The sequence below is a fragment of the Camellia sinensis genome, chromosome 10 (genome assembly GCF_055761805.1).
Source record: "Camellia sinensis isolate YWXY chromosome 10, ASM5576180v1, whole genome shotgun sequence".
NCBI classification, from domain to species: domain Eukaryota; kingdom Viridiplantae; phylum Streptophyta; class Magnoliopsida; order Ericales; family Theaceae; genus Camellia; species Camellia sinensis.
In genome coordinates, this window is record NC_138970.1 from 176,072,043 (window position 1) to 176,093,277 (window position 21,235).

The 21,235-nt window shown below is 34.0% G+C and overlaps 2 protein-coding genes, 1 long non-coding RNA gene, 1 other non-coding gene and 1 pseudogene across 4 annotated transcripts; 3 read left to right on the plus strand and 2 right to left on the minus strand.

Annotated features, from left to right (window-relative positions):
• Positions 1-1,428, plus strand: part of LOC145800896 (protein SIEVE ELEMENT OCCLUSION B-like) — a 30,976-nt pseudogene extending 29,548 nt beyond the window's left edge.
• A 4,587-nt stretch (positions 1,429-6,015) lies between these two features.
• LOC114283308 (uncharacterized) lies at positions 6,016-6,675 on the minus strand. The gene is made up of 2 exons (XR_003636519.2): positions 6,309-6,675; positions 6,016-6,225 (listed from the first exon to the last, which is right to left on the minus strand). It is a non-coding gene; the product is annotated as an uncharacterized LOC114283308 (long non-coding RNA).
• On the minus strand, positions 6,038-6,200 carry LOC114283330 (small nucleolar RNA snoR137). Its single transcript, XR_003636527.2, has one exon. It is a non-coding gene; the product is annotated as a small nucleolar RNA snoR137 (small nucleolar RNA).
• Positions 6,676-7,976: 1,301 nt separating the features above from the next.
• On the plus strand, positions 7,977-18,037 carry LOC114283314 (protein SIEVE ELEMENT OCCLUSION B-like). The gene is made up of 8 exons (XM_082890648.1): positions 7,977-8,162; positions 8,333-8,437; positions 9,224-9,571; positions 14,542-14,707; positions 16,727-16,869; positions 17,286-17,370; positions 17,550-17,776; positions 18,026-18,037. The coding sequence occupies exons 1-8, from the start codon at positions 7,977-7,979 to the stop codon at positions 18,035-18,037; spliced, it is 1,272 nt and encodes a 423-aa protein (XP_082746774.1).
• A 1,449-nt stretch (positions 18,038-19,486) lies between these two features.
• LOC114304253 (homeobox-leucine zipper protein ATHB-13) lies at positions 19,487-20,727 on the plus strand. Its single transcript, XM_082892862.1, has one exon. The coding sequence runs from the start codon at positions 19,697-19,699 to the stop codon at positions 20,549-20,551; it is 855 nt and encodes a 284-aa protein (XP_082748988.1). The 5' UTR covers positions 19,487-19,696; the 3' UTR covers positions 20,552-20,727.
• The last annotated feature ends 508 nt before the right edge of the window (positions 20,728-21,235 follow it).

Below are 21,235 nucleotides of genomic sequence, written 5' to 3' on the forward strand. Positions count from 1 at the left end.
TGGTGTGGGCCTCACACATACATAAGTGGGTCCTATATATACATCAATAGTTGAGATGAGTTATAGGGGCCTCCAAAAAAGGAGATCCCAAACATTTTTCTTAATATTAATATGAATTCAAAATAATATGACAACACATACTCCTATAATACTCGCATTTTCAAAGACAACAAACATTGTTGGTAAATTTTACGTTTGGTGTCACGTACATAACATGAGGTAGAGCAGCTTTCTAGCCTGGGCAATAAGGTCAACAACATACACAACCAACTGCAAAAGCAACTGGCTCTTTGTAATAAATACCTTAGTTAGTTTAACCCCACTTACCTCATTTGTATTAGAGTTAATTACAATTTAACCTTCTCCATTGTTATTAAATCACTTTACTTATTTTAATTTTAATATCGTACATTTAGATCATTTAATTATCAAAAATATATATATATACCAATTAAACCTTTCTATTACATGATAGTATATAGTAAATGGAATGGAATGAAATTGACATAAGGTAAACTTTAGTATGATGTAGATAAACAAGGATACTTTGATCCATTTCATACACTTGCTCGCCTCTTGGAGATAGTACACATCGATAACACGAAGATCTTGAAAGCTTTGACATGTGCCAAGGAAGATCAGTTGCCACTCATTGATGGTTATACTAAGAAAAGGGTTTGTTCATATGTATATATCTCATTTATGCATTACTATTTTACATCAAATTTCACTGTAATTTCTCATTTTTTAATTTTAATAGTCAACCCTTTTCAACTTCTTTCGAATTGCAACATAACCCTTCCCTTAATTTGGTGTTTAACATTATGATGATAGAAGTTGTAATTTAACCATAATCTATCATCTCTGACTTCTTGAAAAGCTTCCATTGATTAATCTTTTTTTCGTATGACAAATGCAGGTTCAAATAGATGTGTTAAGGAGGAAGAAGCTGTTGCTACTCATTTCAAACGTAGACCTCTCCTGTGAAGAACATTTCTTTCTCCATCAGTTGTATATAGAGGCACAACAACACCCAAAGGAGAATCAATATGAGGTTGTGTGGATCCCTGTCATGAAGGAAACAAACAATCCCATGGGACGAGGTGCATCAAAACAAGTTTAAGCACATACAAAGCTTCAATGCTATGATTCTCTATGTACCAACCTTCACTACTTGATCCAGGAGTCATCAAGTACATCAATGAGGTCTGGAACTTCAACAATCGTGTCGATAGATCCACAAGGCACAGTTGTGAATCATAATGCAATCTATATGTGTTGGCTTTGCGGGAATTGTGCATTCCCATTTTCTAGCATGAGGGAGGAAGCACTCTGGGAGAAGATGCCTTGGACGATTGAGTCGTTAGCAGGATACATCGGTCATTGATTGGATAATAGGACCTTCTTCTTTTTTAATTGCCGCTCAATGCTCACTACAACATATAAAAATTTTAAAAGAAAAATCCAAAGAATAAATAAATTTCAAATTTTTAATTTTGTTAACTTAAACCGTAATCTTTTAATTTAAACCACAATCTAAACTATTTGTCTATTTTCATTAAGTAAAACCGATAAAATAATAACATTTTAGTCATTAAGCTCAATGCAAGTATACATAAAATGTCTAAGATATCATTTTTTTTGTTGTGTTTGATTACTAAAATACTTATTTTTGGATCAATTTTACTTAATGAAAATAGCTAAATGGTTTATATTAAAAGCATATCAAAGTTTATGGTTTAAATTGATAGAATTAAAAGTTCATGATTTATTTTGTTATTAAAATCAAACTGTGGGTTTTTTTTTTTTTTTTTTTGTAATTTCCTTGAATTTTAATGTGAAGATTTTGTTGCCAAAAAATATTATAAGAGACCAATTTTTATAATCATGACAATCGTCACTAAAAGTCTACTCTTAAAAATTAAAAAAATATAACCTTTTAACGGCAACATTTAAAAATATCATTAATAAATATAGGGGAAATGCTAGAGAGCTCTAAATCTAGAGCTCTAATCTGAGCTCTAGTGATGTGTCAAAGCAAAAAAAAAAAAAAAACAAAACAAAACAAGGCACAAACATCACATCAGGGTGGGTCCCACCTTCCCATTAGAGCTATTAGAGCTCTTATATTAGAGCTCTAAAGCATTTTTGATAAATATAGATATATAGTTTACGTTTATCCTTATCTAAATATAAAAATGTGATTTTTTATTGATTACTTCAGATGGCTTCTGAAAAGTACATTTGCTTGTATGGAGGAGAGGACCTAGATTGGATCAGGAGCTTTACCAACACAGCAAAAGTTGTTGCAAAAGCCACCCAGATCCCATTAGAGTTGTTGTGTGTAGGAAAAAGCAACCCACGGAGAAAGGTAGTGAAAATCAACAATGTCATTATGGTGGAAAAACTCAGCCACACAATGCCAGATCTAATTCTGATATGGCACTTCTGGGATAGGTGTGAGAGCATGTGGCACTCCAAGAAGCAACACGGCCAGTCTGTAGGGAACGATCCCATAATGAAAGAAATAAAGTCAATATTGAGCTTTGATAAAAGTAATCAAGGATGGGCTATGATCAGTCGAGGAGGCACCATTGAGATGGCTAAAGCCAAGGGTAACACCATTTTGAAAAGCTTAAACCAATTTAAGAAATAGAAAGATAGTGTAAAAGAGGTTGATTTTTTGACTGCATTCAATGAAAATCTTAGATCACTGCAACTCTTTGATCATTCCCTACGCTGAAAGAAGCAGCAGCATTTCTGAGATGCGTACTTGTGATGAATGTGGCCCGCCTATGGAGAAGTTTATCGTGTTTAGTTGAATTATTAGCAACTAATAAGTTATTAAGCAAGCTCATAAGTTGGGGTTTATAATGTTGTTTGTTTTTAGGTTCTATTTGTTGCTATTGATCTATAGTGTCACATGCAAAAGTGGTGTTCAAGCTAGCTTTATTGGGAGAATTCCAAACATTAGCTATGAGCTCCACATTTCAGTGAGCATGAATTGCCTTATTCACACAAACTAATTGAGATCATCTATAGAACTAATGCAATTAAACAAAAAAAATTCACTCCCAGGTACAATTTGCAGATTTTTTGTCCCTTTTGTGCCACCAATACAAGGCATTGAGATTTAGAAGATTTTGGGCTCAAAGAAGCAAAATAGTATTGGGCCATATAGGGCTCAATTTCAAGGACATTTGAAGCAAAATTTTGAAACTTTTTTGGGTTGTGTAGTTTTTGTTTTTATTTCTTTCAAGTAGCCCAATAGATATGTTCACGTCTGGCAACATAGGGTGTGATTGACCAGGCTCCAAGTAACATGGCTTTAAAGGCCTGACTACGGTGATATCTAGGTTAGACCCCAAGGTCGGTTTGTTTTTTGATATCCAAGTTAGACCTTAAGCTCGGTTTGTTTTTAAATGTTGAATGGAAGAGATTTATGGAAAAATTAATAGTGAGAGGATTATTAGTGAAATGATTGATAATGAAAGAATTAGGTAAAATTGTATTTGTTTTGATGATAATTGTTAGTGTAGGTATTATTAAATTATTTTTATATAAAATAAAAAAAATATATAAAAGCATTAAACATTAATGTTCAAAAAAAATGTCCAATATGTAAAAATAAAAATAAAACAATGATTTTTACTTAACAAAAAATATAAAAAAATTAAATATTAATATTCAAAAAAAATGCCCAACATGTAAAAAATAAAAATAATAAATAACACTAATAATAATAAATAATCCGATGGACTATTTTTTTCAATACCACCTTCACCTCCTCTATCCCAATTCCCCTTCCAAAGCCTGACCTAATTCGGACCTCCATTTCAATCCCTTTTCTATCTCTTAAAACAAACACAATATTAGTGAGTCCCACCTCCACCTCCATCTCAAACTCAATCCCCCCTCCATCTCTTGAAACAAAAGGGACCTAAAGAGCATTCACAATGAGATAGCTACAAAGCCTCGTTTGTTTTCAGAGGTAAAATAGAGAGGATTCATAGTGAGGGGATTAAGTAAAATTGTATTTATTTTGATGATAGTTGTTAATGTAGAAATTGTTTAATTATTTTTATATAAAATAAATATAAAATAATAAAACAAATAAAAAAAATACAAAAACATTAAACATTAATGTTAAAAAAAAAAAACACCCAACATGTAAAAACAATTAAAAAAATAAATTACAAAAAATTAAAAATTTCCAAATAAAATAAAACAAATAAAACAATGATTTTTACTTAACAAAAATACAAAAATTAAACATTAATGTTCAAAAAAATGTCCAACATGTAAAAAATAAATAAATAAAATAAAAAATTTCTAGTCCTTGAGACTATTTTTCTAATACCATCTCCACATCCTCCATCCCAATCCCCCTTCCAAAGCTTATCCTAATACCAAAGATCAAGAGTCCCTTCCTCATCTCTCAAAACAAATATCCCATATAGTGAGTTTCACCACACTATCAATCCCAATTTCCTCCCTATAACACCAAACAAACGGGGTCCAAAGGTGTGTTAAAGTGTGTTATATAATAAAAAATGATAAAAATGGGACCAAAAAATTTGTGTTAAGAGTTTGTTAATTTTAAGAAATAAAAGGTGGTACAATAAATGAGTTAAGATATATATTAAGCCGTGTGTTAAGAATACGTATATATATATATAAACAATAAATAAAATAAATAATAATTGAGTCAATGCTTTCTCTTTCTCTTCTCCTTTATTTTTTTTTTTTTCTTCTCTCTCTCCCACCTTTACTTGTTATATAATTTAGTCAGACGTCCAGCCCACGGCACGGTTAACACTAGAAATATCGCCACATTTAACACACAAGTTAATAATTGACACTAATGGCGGACACAAACATACTCCTTAATAGCTTTATTACAACACAAAATAGTATTTTTAACTGGCTAGAAATTAATAAGTGACACTAACAAATACACTGATACATCCATTGTGGATGCTCTAATAATGACCTCTTACAGATTTGGTAGTGGTGATATATTTAAGGCCAAGTTTGGCTACAAAAGAAAAAGTGTACTTATTTCATCTTTTTATCTTTTTTGGGTCACATCAATCAACATCTCCTCTCTACTTTTTCTACACATAATACAAAAAAAGTCAAAAAGTATACTTATTTAGTCTTTCCAAACTAGGCCTAAATTTATATAAAAATTCTCAATAACTTGGTCATTTATTGAAAAGGATTCATAGTAGGTTTTTTTTTTTTTTTTTTTTTTTTTTTTTTTTTTTTTTTTGGGCAGAGGATTCATAAGTAGTTGGAGACTATTAAGAAAACGAACATAATTCATGTATAACCCAATCCTACCAACCATCGACTAGAGCAAAATTTAAAATTAAATTTTCAGTGTAAAGAAAGTCGGGTTCTAGAACATCTGAAACAAAATTCATTACTGAAACTGGAAGTCTAGTTTAAAAATAAATTATTTTAGTAATTTTTTAAATTTTTTATAAAAAAAATATACAAAAAAATAATAATAATAATAATAATAATAATAATAATAATAATAAATGATATAACAATTTATAATAACTTTTTACCTAAAATATTTAATTTCCAAACAAAACTTTTTAATATTAATTCCTAATTTTCTTTTATAGAAAAATTAGGATAAAAACTATAAGATTTGATAAATCTTTAATTTTTAATTTTGTCAATTTTAATTTATTTTTAATTTAAAACATTTTAATATTTTAATCATTATATTCAATTTAAGTGCATTTAATGATTTTTTTTTTTTTGGTCAATAATAGATAAATAATTCAGATTAAAAATAAATTAAAAAACTACTATTTAAAATGTTGAAATTAAAAATTAAAATTTTAATTTATTATAAGACTCATGCGACTTTTTTTGTTCAAAATTTTTTTTATATATAAATTAAATAGAATATGCAACACTTGATTTATAATTTTTGAAAAAAAAAAAAACAAAATTAAAATCGAATAATAAAAAAATGAAAAATCATCATCTATCTTTAAATCAAAACGAAGAAGAGAAATGTACCAGAAGACAGGTAACACGATGCAACAAAACACAATCGTGTAATGCAGCGAGCTGTTTAATTCTGGCAAAAGCAAATCGATCTATGCTTCGGAAACACGAACGTCTCTCACTTTTGTTTGTTAAAAAACAGAGAGAGTTCACCAGTAAGAAGCAACCCCCAAATTCATTGTCACCAAAACCCTAATCACATAATAAAATTGAGCAAATACACACATAGATCTATGGATGATTTATCAAGCCGAGTATAAAACAAACTACTATACCATTAACAAATCACAGATGTAGAAAGAGAGGATTGAGACGGCATTGAGATTAAATTTACGCTTTAGTTGACACGTCCATTGGCAATCGACCAACGCAACGCCTCACGAAAGCGAAAAATTTGATAGAAGAAAAAAAAAAAAGAAAGAAAGAAAATCTTAGATCGGTTAAGGAAGAAGGGGAATCGTTGAAGCCATGAAAGAATTCAAAAAATTTCAAGAACGTATTCCTCGTTCATCTGGAGCGGCGTTAGGGTTTTACCCTCTCTGATCTGGTGTCCATGGTTAGGGTTTTATAGAGTGACGAAGGACATTGGGAATGCATAGTGAAAGAGAATCACAAAAAAAATGCCCTCAATTAAAGGCAATGTTGTTGAGAGCAAATAAAGGGCACAAAAAAAAAATATATATATATATATATATATATTAGGGTTCAATTTGTCTCCTTAAAATTGAACCATTTGGTCCACTCCGTGAGTTCATTTGTTGGTTCTATTTTGATAATTCGAATAGTTTGCATTTTAGAATTCGTCGAATACACTATCTCTATAAAAAATAAGTCAATTGGATAACGACAATTACGTGTTTAAACTTTTTTTTTCACAATCTATTTTTTTATACAAAACAGATTTAAACACGTAATTGTCATTATCTAATCAACTTAATTTTTAATAAGAATAATGTGCTCGATGAATTTTAAAATGTGAACGGTTTAAATTATCGAAACCGAATCCAAAAGTGGGCCCACATAATGGACTAGACGGTCCAATATTAGTCTAGAACTAGAGACAAATTGGACTCTCTTTTTTAATATAAAAGATATGATTATATAAAAAAAAATTCATTCCATTGAGATTAAATATTATTTAAATTAAAATCTTATAATTTAACGTAATTACTAATAAAAACTAGATTAATTGTTATAATCCAAATATCATCTTTGTATCAGAAACTATATTTCCCAATAGCTAAAATATCCAAAACATGACAAACATAGCTAATTTTATCATGGCCATCAATCAACTAAATGATGATGATACGAGTTAAAATTTAACCATAATCATTTAAGTTTAAATACAAATTGGTTGTTAGAGTTGATGATTGGAGTATCATTCGAGATCACGGATTGATTATAGGGTCACAAGAGAGTGGCCAAAAGTCAGAATGGTGACTTGTTGATTCTCAGAGCCCATTGGAAAATCATTGAAAGTTGGTCGAAGGCCGGCTTGCAATGGGTGGTCGATAGCGGCAGCGATGAGTGGTGGCCAATGATGATGGAAAAAAAGAGGAGAAAATTTTGTTTTAAGAGCAAGCAAAATTTTATTTTTTTGTTTCCAAAAATTTTAAAAACCGTAGAATCCAATCTATAATATCTCAAACAAATTTTCATTTCCAATTTAAAAATCAAAACAAAAACAGATAACAGAAAACAAAAATTTACCAAAAGAAGCTAAATTTAAACCACATTGGAAGCAAGGTACTTGATTCACTTAGCCTTTATACCATTACTATCCTTTTAACTAACTATAAAAAGACTTGAAAGGAAGCCAAACAGAGACCACCACCACCATCACAAGACGCTATATATCATTCCTTTATTTCATCTGCCATTGAAAGAGTTTATATTTTTCCTCCTCCGTGGATTCTGCAACAATACCAGCTGATTCTATGATGCAGCAGACAAGGAGTAACATTCAAATGTTCTCGAGGTCCAACGACAAAGAAATGATGAAGCAAATCCAGAACACCCATTCCCCTGATGCCCGTGAATTCGATGTCAAACTACTCCTCTATCTCATTGAGGATATCTTTCACCATTACACCCCTTCCGAAATTCTTGGACTTGGCCTTGCCAATGTATGAATTTACTCTCCTCCTATTTGTGCTATTTGGTATTGTTTTTGTTTTGGAAATGATTAATTAATTACACAGATGGTTCTCAAAATACACGTCTTGTGTTATTTTGATTCCATAAAATCGTAACTTTTTCAACAATTGTGTTTGAGTAATTATGATTGCTTGTGTAGGCAAGTCAGTCACAGAGCCACGCCCTGGATGACAACACCCTCCAAAATAGCATCCGTGGCATTATTGAACTTTTGGCAAACCCCATTGATACAATTTCTTTCGAGGTATTTTATTAGGAAAATACCAATTAGTAGGAAGTGTAATAAATATTTATCAAAAGATCAGAATTTTTGTGAAATTCAATTTTTACTGTATTTTTTTACCCAAAAAAAAGGTTACACATCCATATATTTGTAATTTTTTGATCAACTATTATCTAAGGTCAATATCTATATAATATTGTTTGTCACACTTCAACCATGAATAGAAGCATTATAGTAAAATTAAATAATTCCATACATGTCTCTCGATAGGGGTGTAAATCTGGCCCGATCTGACCCATGTCGGGCCTTGTGGGCTCCAGCCAAAATTCAGGCTAGGCAGGATCGGGCCATGGGCCAAAAAATTAGACCCAGACCGAATGGTATTTGAGCCTAGGACAAGCCGGTGGGCCTGGGACGGGCTTAGACGGGCCTAATCTTTAGTGATTTTTAAAATATATATATATTTCAGTTTCAGCTCTATCTTATGCAGACAAACTTAAAAAGTAAAAAAAAAAATCAAAATCAAAATAAAAAAATTGCTAAAATAAAAAAGCCAAGAAGGCTAAATTTCTTTAGTTTTTTTTTTTTTTTTTTGGTCCTTTCTAGACTTTTTTGTCAATTTTTTTTTATATATATTTTCAATCCATTTAGTTGAGTAGAATCCAAATATGTAGAATATTTTGGAAGTTTTCAAAAAAAGTTCATTAAAAAAGAAAAAATATAACAAAAAAATAATTAAAAGAACCAACCCCAAACACATAACTTCTAATTTGTTGCCGAAAGTAATTTGAAGCTTGATTGTAACAGGTCTCTAGCAAGTGTTCAAGGGGTTCAGATGCTCACACAACTACTCTAGTACTCTTCAACATACTCTCTAGCTACTCATGGGATGCCAAGGTTGTGATAGCCTTAGCAGCATTTTCCATTAACTGGGGTGAGTTGTGGCTGGTTCACCAGCATTACCCATTCAACCCGCTTGCCGAGTACTTGACACTGTTTAAGCAACCACCGAACTTGCTCAAGGAACCCAACCCTCTAAAACCCACGTTTGAGGCACTGACTAACCTCATCAAGGCCATGATGGATGTGACCAAGTGCATAGTCGAGTTCAAGGAGCTTCCTCCTCAGTACATCACCTCAAACATGCCGGAGATGGTAAGCCATCGAGCATACCCCCTCCACCGTTTACTGGACAATTCGGAGTATTGTGACATGTGTTTCGCGAATCATTAACATTTGTTGGTGATAATTATAAATAAAACACCAGAAAATACAAATAATAAAAATTACAATAACTATTGTAAGGGCTGAGACACGAGAAATCTGCTCTCTTTAAGGAGATTCAAGCCCTCTGCGGTTAGGCAAAGCCTCACACCGGTGCAGCAGAAAAAACTTTGACTTGTCCCCCCAAGATACAACAGCTCGACTAAGTCGTATGGTTAGCCAATACTACACAATTGGTTGAACCCAAAACTTTATCACATACACCCTTTTCTATTTGCCTGATAATCTCACACAAGGCATAATAAAAGCAACCAAAACTTCTTCTCATATATCCTAAGATAGGACATAGCTCAATATATATATAGGAGCTAGGAGGGTCTTCCTTGGTGGATAAGTAGAGGAAGACTTGAATGGATAAGACTTGGCGAAGACTTATCTTGGAAGACTAAGAAGACTTGATGTGGATAAGAATGGGGAGACTTGACCAAGACTTGGCAAAGACTTGAATGGTAAGTAAACTTGGTAGAAAAGAAAAGATAGTCAACCTATGACACATTATAATATTAAAATACTTGCTAACATTCTCCCACCTATTTTAATATTATAGGTAACAAAAACTGAGATTATTAGGCAAATAAGGATATTATGCATCATGGTAGGTGTGCTCTGCATTGAACCTCCATTAGTGAAACAATAATACCTACTCCAGAGCCAATAGTATGCTCAACATTGAACTATGACTGCTTCAACGAAATAAATAATTATTGCACACACATAATATTCCAAGTGTTCACATAAGCGTTAAAAGCTAGCACATTACGGCCTTGTGCGATCCCAGGATTCATGAGTGTGTTTGAGAATTAGCCCAAATCTCATAAGTAGCGGCCCCACTACCACACTCACATAGGTGAATTCTGTCAATGGTGCTCCTGTAACTATGACACCTCACTCAATAAGAGCTACAAAATTCATTAAGAGTTTTTTAATAACTCAACCTCTACAACGTTACAAGATAAATGCACTTACATCATAGGAATGGGTAAAAAGTAATTTAGTGTATTTCTCGCGGCCATCATATGGTCGTTTTTCTCATTGAACCCAGTTACAGGATCTCTGGTCCCTGGGTTGAGTATCTTCATACATGGCTCCTGCTATATTCAATGGGCTTCAACCCCATCCCCCTCGATGTATTCCAGACTCTATCTCTTGCTAAGGCCTTAGTTAATGGATCTGCAAGATTATCACCAGATTTAATATAATTCACATTTATGATGCCATTATTCATATAAGATCTCACAGTACTGTGTTTTCTTCTAATAGGTCTGGATTTACCGTTATAATAACGGTTATTAACTCGACCAATTGTTGCGGTGCTATCACAATGAATCAATATAGGTGGAATCGATTTTTCCCAACAAGAGATTTCATTTAACAAATCTCTTAACCAATTTGCTTCTTCACTAGCTGTAGCTAAAGTAATAAGCTCAACCTCCATTGTTGAATTAGCAATAATGGTTTGTTTTTTCGATTTCCAACTTATAGCACCACTTCCCAATATAAATAAGTAACCAATGGTTGATAATGAATCACCTGACAAGGTATTCTAATCGGCATCACTGTAACCTTCAAGTATTGCAGGATACTTATTATAAAACAAGCCATATTTTATGGTACCAGATAAATATTTCATAATCCGCTCAATGGCTAGCCAGTGATCACTGCTAAGCTTACTAGTAAACCTGTTAAGTACTCTAACTGCATAGGCAATGTCAGGTCTAGTACAGTCAGTCGCATAACGCAAGCTACCAATCATACTAGCATATTCCTTTTGATTAATTACATCCTCATCATTTTCAACAGGAAATAAACGCACATGAGGATCAAAAGGAGTAAGAACATGCTTGCACTTATAAAAATTATATTTTCTCAAAATTTTCTCAACATAATGCAACTGATCAAGAAATATACCATCACAGGTTTTGGTAATTTTCATTCCCAAAATATAATTAGCCTCACCAAGATCTTTCATATCAAAATGGCTACTAAGCATATTTTTAGTTTCCACGATGATATGCAAATTAGAGCCAAATATGAGTAAATCATCCACATAGAGGCTAATAATGATACGTGAATTTTCTTCAGATTTATAGTAGATGCATTTATCACATTCATTTGTTTTATAGCCATTCTCAATCATGCAAGAATCAAATTTCGCATACCACTATTTAGGGGTCTGTTTTAAGACATATAGGGATTTAACTAGCTTGCACACTTTGTTTTCTTGACCGGGTTCCACAAAACCCTCAGGTTGATCCATATAGATTTCTTCACCCAGGTCTCCATTTAAAAAAGTTGTTTTAACATCCATTTGATGAATTTTTAAATCATGAATTGCAGCCACTGCAATTAATAATCTAATGGATGTGACTCTAGTAATCGGAGAAAATGTATCAAAAAAGTCAAGATCTGCTTGTTGTTTAAAACCTTTTACAACAAGCCTTGCTTTATATTTATCAATAGTTCCATCCGGTTTAAATTTTTTTCTCAGAACCCATTTACAGCCAATAGTTTTACAAGCTGGTGGTAAATCTACTAATACCCAAGTTTTATTGGATAATAATGATTCCATCTCATTATTTACAGCCTCGTTCCAAAAAAACAGAGTTAGGATATGCCAAAACTTCTTGTAAAGTTAATGGAGTTTCCTCCACATTAAAAACATGATAATCAGGACCAAAATCTTTTTCTAATCTAGCTCTTTTGCTCCTTCTAGGTTCAAAAACTACAGTATCTTGGTTTTGTAAAAGAGAAGTAGAGGAACCGGTTTCAGATAAAATATTTTCTTGATAATTTTGACCCCCACCATTTTTAGATTTAAAAAGAAATTTTTCTTCATGAAAAATTGCATCACCTGATTCAAAAATTATTTTGTTTTCAATATCAAAAAATCTATAGGCTGTACTATTTGTTGCATATCCAAGAAAAGCACAAGTGGCAGCTTTCACACCTAATTTAGGTCTTTTAGGGTTCACAAGTCTAACAAAAACTGGACAACCCCAAACTCTCAAATATCTCAAATTTGGCTTATGCCCTTTCCACAACTCAAAAGGTGTAACTTTTGTTTTTTTATGTAGCACTCTATTCATAACATAACATACAGTTAAAATTGTTTCTCCCCACAAATTTGAAGAAGCACCTGTTTCAATTAGCATAGCATTTATTAATTCAGTTAAAGTTCTATTTTTCCTTTCTGCTACACCATTGGATGCAGGTGAATATGGTGGAGTAGTTTCACGGATTATTCCCAAAAATTGAGCAAACGAGTTGAATCCAAAGGATTCATACTCCCGGCCTCTATCACTTCTATATCTTTTAATGTTTTTACCGAATCAATTTTCAATTTCAAGAAGGAATTCTTTAAATTTTTCAAAAGCATCACTTTTATTTTTCAACAAGTATACATAAGTGTATTTTGAAAAATCATCTATAAAAGTGATAAAATATCTATTTCCACCACGTGTTAAAATTCCTTCAAATTCACATAAATCAGTATGAATTAATTCTAACAATTCAGTATTTTTCACCACACTTTTATGAGGCCTTTTAGTTATTTTTCCTTGACTGCAAACTTCACATTTCTCAAACTTATTTGTTAGTCTGGAAATTAATCCTAAACTACTCATGACTCCCACATATCGGCTATTAATATGACACAAACGAGCATGCCAAAAATTCATAGAAGACAGCATGTAAATAGAAACATGTGCTTTCTTATTCTCAACATTTAATTTAAACATTCCATCACAGGCATACCTTTTCTCCACAAATATGCTTTTTTTAGTAATTACATATTGGTCAGACTCAATAGTCTGCTTGAAACCAGCTTGGTTAAGCAAATAACTTGACATCAAATTTTTCCTCATGAACGGTGTGTACAACACATCTTTTAAAACAAGCACACGTCCAGAGGTAAAATTGAGCTCAACATCCCCACACCCGAGCACCTTAGTTAAGCTAGAGTCACCAAGCATAACAGTCATATCCTCATTAAAAAGAGTGAAATCTTTGAACCAATCTTTATCATAGCAGGCATGCCTATTGGCACCAAAGTCTGCCCACCACCCTTCCACAGATTGAACCATAAAAATATTTGTGATCATAGCCACAAATGGTTCCTCGGTAGCATTAGCCTGTGGTCGAGACTGTTGTTTCCAAAATTTGCAAGTTCGAGTAATACGCCCACTTTTGCCACACACAAAACATGTCACGTTTGTCAAATCTTGCGAAGGGGGTTCTTGATTCCATTTCTTTTGCCTCGGGTAATTTTTATTTTGTGGCCTTCCAGTATTTTTCCAAATTTTCTTAACTGGCTTCAAGTGACTATTTTTATGAAATCGACCTTTAGGTAAAGTATTTCCAGAAGTTAAATTTACCTTTGCAGTGGAATGCTCTTGTGTCATAAGCGCATCTTGTCCTCGTGCTTCCTCCTCCACCCGAATCCGTGTGATTAGAGTCTCCAAGGATGTCTCTTTTTGCTTGTGGCGCATTGACTTCTGGAACTCCCTCCAAGACGATGGTAGTTTGTCGACAATACCTGCTACAACAAGATTATCTCCAATTTTGATGCCTTCAGATCTAACTTCAGCTACTAACATCTGAAAATCTTGAACTTGCTCCACCACTGATTTTCCATCTGTCATTTGATAGCGGAAAAACCGGCTTGCAGCATATTTTTTAGCACCTGCCTCTTCAGTGTCATATTTATTCTGCAAGGCTTTCTAAATTTTCTTGGCAGTGGTGTAAGTAGTATCATAATAATCATAAAATTGATCCGAAAGACAATTCAAAAGATAATATCGACATTTATACTCATTTGTGTTGTATTTCTCGATTTTTTCAAGATGAGCAGCATACTCCTCGTCGGTCATCTCTACAGTGGGGACTTTGTTCGGATTTTTCTTGGTCAAGATATAGGCCACCTTAAGGAGACTGAGGTAGAAAAACACATTGCCTTTCCATCTCTTGAAATGGGCTCCCTTGAACCGGAAGGGCTTGTTGAGATCGCTGGTATTCTCGTTGGGCTTCTCCAGTACTGGCTCCATGACATTTTGCTATTTAAATCTCCTTAAAATTGTTGGTGATAATTACAAATAAAACACCAGAAAATACAAATAATAAAAATTACAATAACTATTGTAAGAGCTGAGACGCAGGAAATTCTCTCTCTTTAACGAGATTCAAGCCCTCTGCGGTTAGGCAAAGCCTCACACCGGTGCAGCAGAAAAAACCTTGACTTGTCCCCCACAGGATACAACAGCCCGACTAAGTCGTATGGTTAACCAATACTGCACAATTGGTTGAACCCAAAACTTTATCACATACACTCTTTTTATTTGCCTGATAATCTCACATAAGACATAATAAAAGCAACTAAAACTTCTTCTCATATATCCCAAGATAGGACATAGCTCAATATATATAGGAGAGAAAGCTAGGAGGGTCTTCCTTGGTGGATAAGAAAAGGAAGACTTGGAAGACTTGAATGAATAAGGCTTAGCGAAAACTTATTTTGGAAGACTAAGAAGACTTGATGTGGATAAGAATGGGGAGACTTGACCAAGACTTGGCAAAGACTTGAATGGTAAGTAAACTTGGTAGAAAAGAAAAAAAACTAACCTATAACACATTATAATATTAAAATACTTGCTAACAACATTATTAGCATGAGACATGAGTATGTTCTCAAAAAATTATTGAGCTGTCTCGAAATATTATGTGGTATTGTGACATGTGCTTCACAAATCATGAACATTCCTAACATGAGACATAAGTACGTTCTTCTCAAAAAATTATTGAGTTGTCTCGAAATATTATGTGGTTTTGATGAATCACATGCTCAAAAGAAAATGATTGGGCCAGCCTTGTTTGTCAAGTGGCCTATCAAAATGTTTTTTTTATTTTTTATTTTTACTCTATTGCTTATAAATTGGCTTGTTGCTTAGGCTGATTTTTGTTTTTCAGGTCAATTTTTTTAACTTTCTAGTTCCATTTAAAATAGACAATCTCAAAAATTAAAAAATCTAAATTTTGAAAAAAAAAATTCATTGAAGACAAAATAACCCAACTTTTATAGGTATTTTTCAACAAATTATGGGTTTTTTTTTTAACATTTTAAACATTTTTAGTGGACTTTTTTTTTTTAATTTTGATATTTTCTAATTTTTATGAACTTAAAAAATAAACTTTTTTACTCAAAGTTTAAAAAACTATTTTCTAATTTATATCAATATGAACTTTTCGTTAAGGATCTATTATATAAATAAATGAAAATTTGGCACGTATCTTGCACATATATAATATCCTAAACATTGTAAAATGTTTAAAGTGAATTGAATTTTTTTTTATGGTTGTCATGGTTAAAAAAAGAAAAAAGAAAAAGGAAGGAGATGAAATAGAAAAGAATGTTACTTTAAACATTACACAATATTTGAGATTTAACGTGCAAGTTACATATAAAATTTTCTTCTATTTCCGTAACAGATCCTTAGCATAAGATTCACATTAATACAAATTAATAGTTCAGGTAACAAAATATAAGATTTTTGTAATTAAGGGGGTTAATGTGATACTGATTAATAGTTTGTGAAGGTAAAGTTTAATTTACCCATCATAATATACAATTCTTGTTTGGTGTTGTTTATAAAGTTCTTATATATGTATATACATGCAAAAATTAATTAAATAAGTTGAACAAAAATATCTTAATTATTTGAAAGCTGAAAGTGGAGTGTTTTTAACTTCTGTTTTTAATTATTAATTTTAAAACTGTGTTTGAATTTAAGATTTATGTAGATATTTGTGGTGGAAACAAAAAAAGAAAAACAATGTAAGAGAAATATAAATAAAATATAAGTTAATTTTTTCTCACTTTCCATTTCTCTAATAATTTTTTCTTTTTCTCTGTAACTCCCTACCCAAATCATTTCTTAGATGCACACACCAAATAGACAGACACTAGTAAATGAAATGGAATTGGCATATACAGAGTAGAGTAGTTAATTACCAATATATGTTGGTTTGATACAGAGGAGAAAAAGTACAATGAAGCATTTCAGAAGCTTGAGCTCCTCTTCGAGACAACACACATCGATAACATAAACATCCTCAAGGCTCTGGTTTCCGCCAAGGAAGATCAGTTGCCACTCTTTGATGGTTCTACTAAGAGAAAGGTTTGCTCATATTCATTTGTGTAATTATAAATCTTTGGCTTAGTATCTGTTTGGTGTAGAGTTTAAAAAAAAAAAAATGATTAGTTTCAGAAAAATTAAAAAAAAAAAAAAAAACCAAAATAATGGACGATAAATATGATTATAAAAATAGTCTGTTCAATTTTTTGAATAGGCATCTGTAATTAAATTATATAGTTACAATTATAAGATCAATTTAATTTTTTTTAATGAATGATCTAAACATAAAATTCTAAAAAATTAACAAATCAAATTATTAAAGTAAAGCTCATGGTAAGTCCACGGGCCCAAATTGAACAATTCCCTACTGTAAGTTGTAATTTTACCATAATCTATGATTCACATGGTTTCATGGTCATAAAAAAGAGTGGTTGATCTTTTTGAATGACAAAATGCAGGTAAGCATTGATGTTCTAAGGAACAAGAATGTGTTGCTACTCATTTCAGACTTGGACCTCTCCAATGAAGAGCATTTCATTCTCTGTCAGATACACTTATGTTAAAAGAGCAACCGACAACGTTAGAGAGTCAGTACGAGGTTGTTTGGTTCCCTGTCGTGGACAGAACAACCCCTTGGAACGATGAGAAACAACAGAAGTTTGAGGCCAGACAAGCTTCAATATCATGGTACTCGGTGTACCAACCTTTGATGTTTGATCTAGTAGTCATCAAGTACATCAAGGAGGTCTGGCACTCCAACAAAAAGGCTCTGTTGGTGGTGTTAGACCCACAAGGCAAAGTTGTGCATCCTAATGCAATCCATATGCGTTGGATTTGGGGAAACATGGCTTCCCCATTTACTAGCTTGAAGGAGAAAAAACTCTGGAAGGAAACTCGCTGGACGATGGAGTTATTGGCAGATTCCATTGATCTATCCATCCTTGATTGGGTATTTAACTATTCAGTTAAATTGTATTTTTCATATCCCTATTATCTCAACTCAAACAATTTTAGTCTCCGCACTTCAAGTCCAGTTTTAATTTGATCGTTCCGTCTAAATTTTTATTAATTTTTCTATGTTAAGAAATTTACAAGCGTCCCAAAATCATTAATTTTAACCTCTAACGTGGACGGAAGAACCAAATTTAATTAGACTTAAAGTGTAAGCATTTTGTTGTTCAATTTAAAATAATAACAGGAACCAAAGTGAAATTTTAATCAAAGTATAAATGTTAAGAGTGAAATTTATCCTAACTATTAGGTATATTCATAACAATAAGTATTAGACTTGAAAGTGTAGGCATTTTATTCCCCTCAACCACTAAGTATTATCAACCATTTGTTATTACAATTATACACTAACATCTCCCCGCAAACTCAAGGAGGGAAACAATCAACCAAGTTGAGTTTGGAAACAAGATCACTGAAGCGGCCAGGAGGATGAGCCTTAGTGAATATTTCAGCGGGTTGATCAACTGAAGCAATAGGGAGAAGATGAACAGTACCATAGGTAACATGCTGGCGAATGAAATGACAATCAATCTCAATATGTTTGGTGCGATCATGAAAAACATCATTGTGAGCAATCTGAACGGCACTCTAATTGTCACAATAGAGAGGGGTAGGATCAGAAGAAGAAACACCCATATCAGCAAGAAGCCAGCGAAGCCAGAGAAGTTCCTGAGTAGTATCAGCAAGAGCTCAGTATTCAGCTTCGGTGCTAGAGCGGGCAGTGAGGGATTGTTTTTTGCTACGCCAAGCAAGAAGAGAAGCCCCTAAGAAGAAGCAGAATCCCGTGGTGGAGCGTCGATCCGTAGGATCTCCAGCCCAATCAGCATCGAAAAAGGCACGCAGTTCAAGAGATGAGGAAGCAGAGAAGTGAAGGCCATGGAACAGAGTGCCTTTGAGGTAGCGAAGGATGCGGAGTAGAGCAATATAGTGGGGAGTGCGGGGAGCACGGTAGTGGTCAGGCACAAGCGCGGCGCACGGTAGCTGTTTTGGCGCACGCGAGTGCACACTAGTGAAGCGGCACACGAGAGGCGTACAGTAGCAGGCGCGGCATATGGGAGAGGCAGGGCTGACGTCAGCCGCGGGCGTGTGGGCGTGTGTGGGTGCGTGGCGGAAGTGAGCAACAACAGATGGCGCGTGCAAGAGTGGTGGCGGAAGTGGTGACGCGCAGAGGACAAAGGCGGCGCGTGTGGGCGCGTGGAAGGTTTTCTGAGGACGGGCTTGGTGCCGTTGGAATCGTGAGGAAATTCCGAGCGGTTTGATGTAGTGCCACTGTGTACGGGACTAAACACCAAAATCGAAAATTGCCAGAAATGTAACACTGTAGCGACCTGACTGCAAAAAATCCCGAGAACTGATCGGGTACTTCTTCTATCTTCGCCAATTTACCACTTTGCCACAGATAGAACCCGTGTAGTGCACCCTGGTAGGCCGACTCGGTTACCAAGATCCGATCACCCAAGTCAACCACACACGTCCCGACTCGTACAGTCGGGTCTGACTCAGCCCAGCAAATCAAGCTTCCACACCTCCGCCGAGCTCCAGTCGCGAGCCAACACGCCTTCTGACGAACTCAGATGGACGATCAGAGCCGGGCCACGTGTCTTGTCATCCTCGTCTTCGCAGAGAAGAGCTATGAGCTCAACCTGAGCTTCAAACCTTTCAAAGAGAAACCTTTCTTCTCAAATCTGCTAATAATCTCACCAACCAGGCCTCTTTGGACACCATCAGGTTTGATCATGATGAATGTCTGCTCCATCTTTGTCCTCTAAATGTACTCTCTCTCTCTCTCTCTCTCTCTCATGACAGACAGATCATCAGCACCACTGTTGTTTAGATGGTGTACTAGTCTATCTAGGTCATGAACTGCATTGAAATGGCCTTCTTCCCAGCCAATTTCATGCTACAAAATTCTCATGAAGATGACCATCAACCTCCTACCTCTCTTAGCCCAATTCTACCACTGTGCACATCTCAAGACTTCCATGGTGTTGGTTCACTTCTAGGGAAGAGATCCATGACATTCTCGGGTATTGACATGTGTGATCAAGAAACTAATGGGGATGATGATTTTTCTGATGATGGGTCACAAGCTAGAGAGAAGAAGAGGAGGCTAAACATGGAACAAGTGAAGACACTTGAGAAGAACTTTGAGTTGGGTAACAAGCTTGAGCCTGAGAGGAAAATGCAATTGGCTAGGGCTCTTGGGCTTCAACCAAGACAAATAGCTATATGGTTTCAGAACAGAAGGGCTAGGTGGAAGACCAAGCAATTAGAGAAAGACTATGAAGTCCTTAAGAGACAGTTTGAAACCATCAAAGCTGATAATGATGCCCTCCAAGCTCAGAACCACAAACTTCAAGCTGAGATATTGTCACTAAGAAGTAGAGAGCCAACTGAGTCAATCAACCTCAACAAAGAGACAGAAGGTTCTTGCAGTAACAGAAGTGAAAACAGCTCTGATGTGAAGCTAGATATGTCAAGAACACCAGCAATTGAATTTGATAGCCCTCCTCTCTCCACTCATCCAACTAGCAGACCCCTCTTTCCACCATCTATGAGGCCAAGTGGTGTGGCCCAACTCTCCCAAAACTCTTCTTCAAGACCAGAGAAGTTTGATCACATTGTCAAAGAAGAAAGCTTTACCAACATGTTCTGTGGCATTGATGATCAAACTGCATTTTGGCCATGGTTGGAACAACAACATTTCAATTGAATTGAACTGAATTCAACTCAACCCAATGGCCTAATTGGGATTTGGAACAATACCTATTTGGCCATTTGCGCAGGCGGATCGGTGAAATAATTTTAAGAAAGTGATTATTGTCATGATCAAAGACATCAATATATTCTATTCTATGAGGCTTAAATTAAAATCCTTGTTTTGGTACTTAGAGGACTGGTGTATAAAGTAGTATATATATATTTTTATTCCAACAAACAACAACACTTTTTTTTTCATTACTTAATTTATTCTATACTTTAATACCATGAGTTGTCTCTCTCACTCTCTTTTATAGAGAGGAGAGTGTTGTACATAGGATGCCAAATACACCGAAAGCAGAAACAATAAACATTACAATAAACATTTTACTTTACATGTATATAATATATGCTAATGTATGACAGCTATATATGACACTAACATTATATTATGACAGCTAATGTATGACAGCTATATATGCTAATGTTAGTGTCATATATAGGTGTCATACATTAGCATATATTATATACATGTAAAGTAAAATGTTTATTGTAATGTTTATTGTTTCTGCTTTCAGTGCTTTTGGCATCCTATGTACAACACTCTCTTCTCTATAAAAGAGAGTGAGCTTCTCCTTGTGTAAGATAGATTCAATAAGTATCAATACATAATTTATTCTCTCCCTTTCTCTATCCA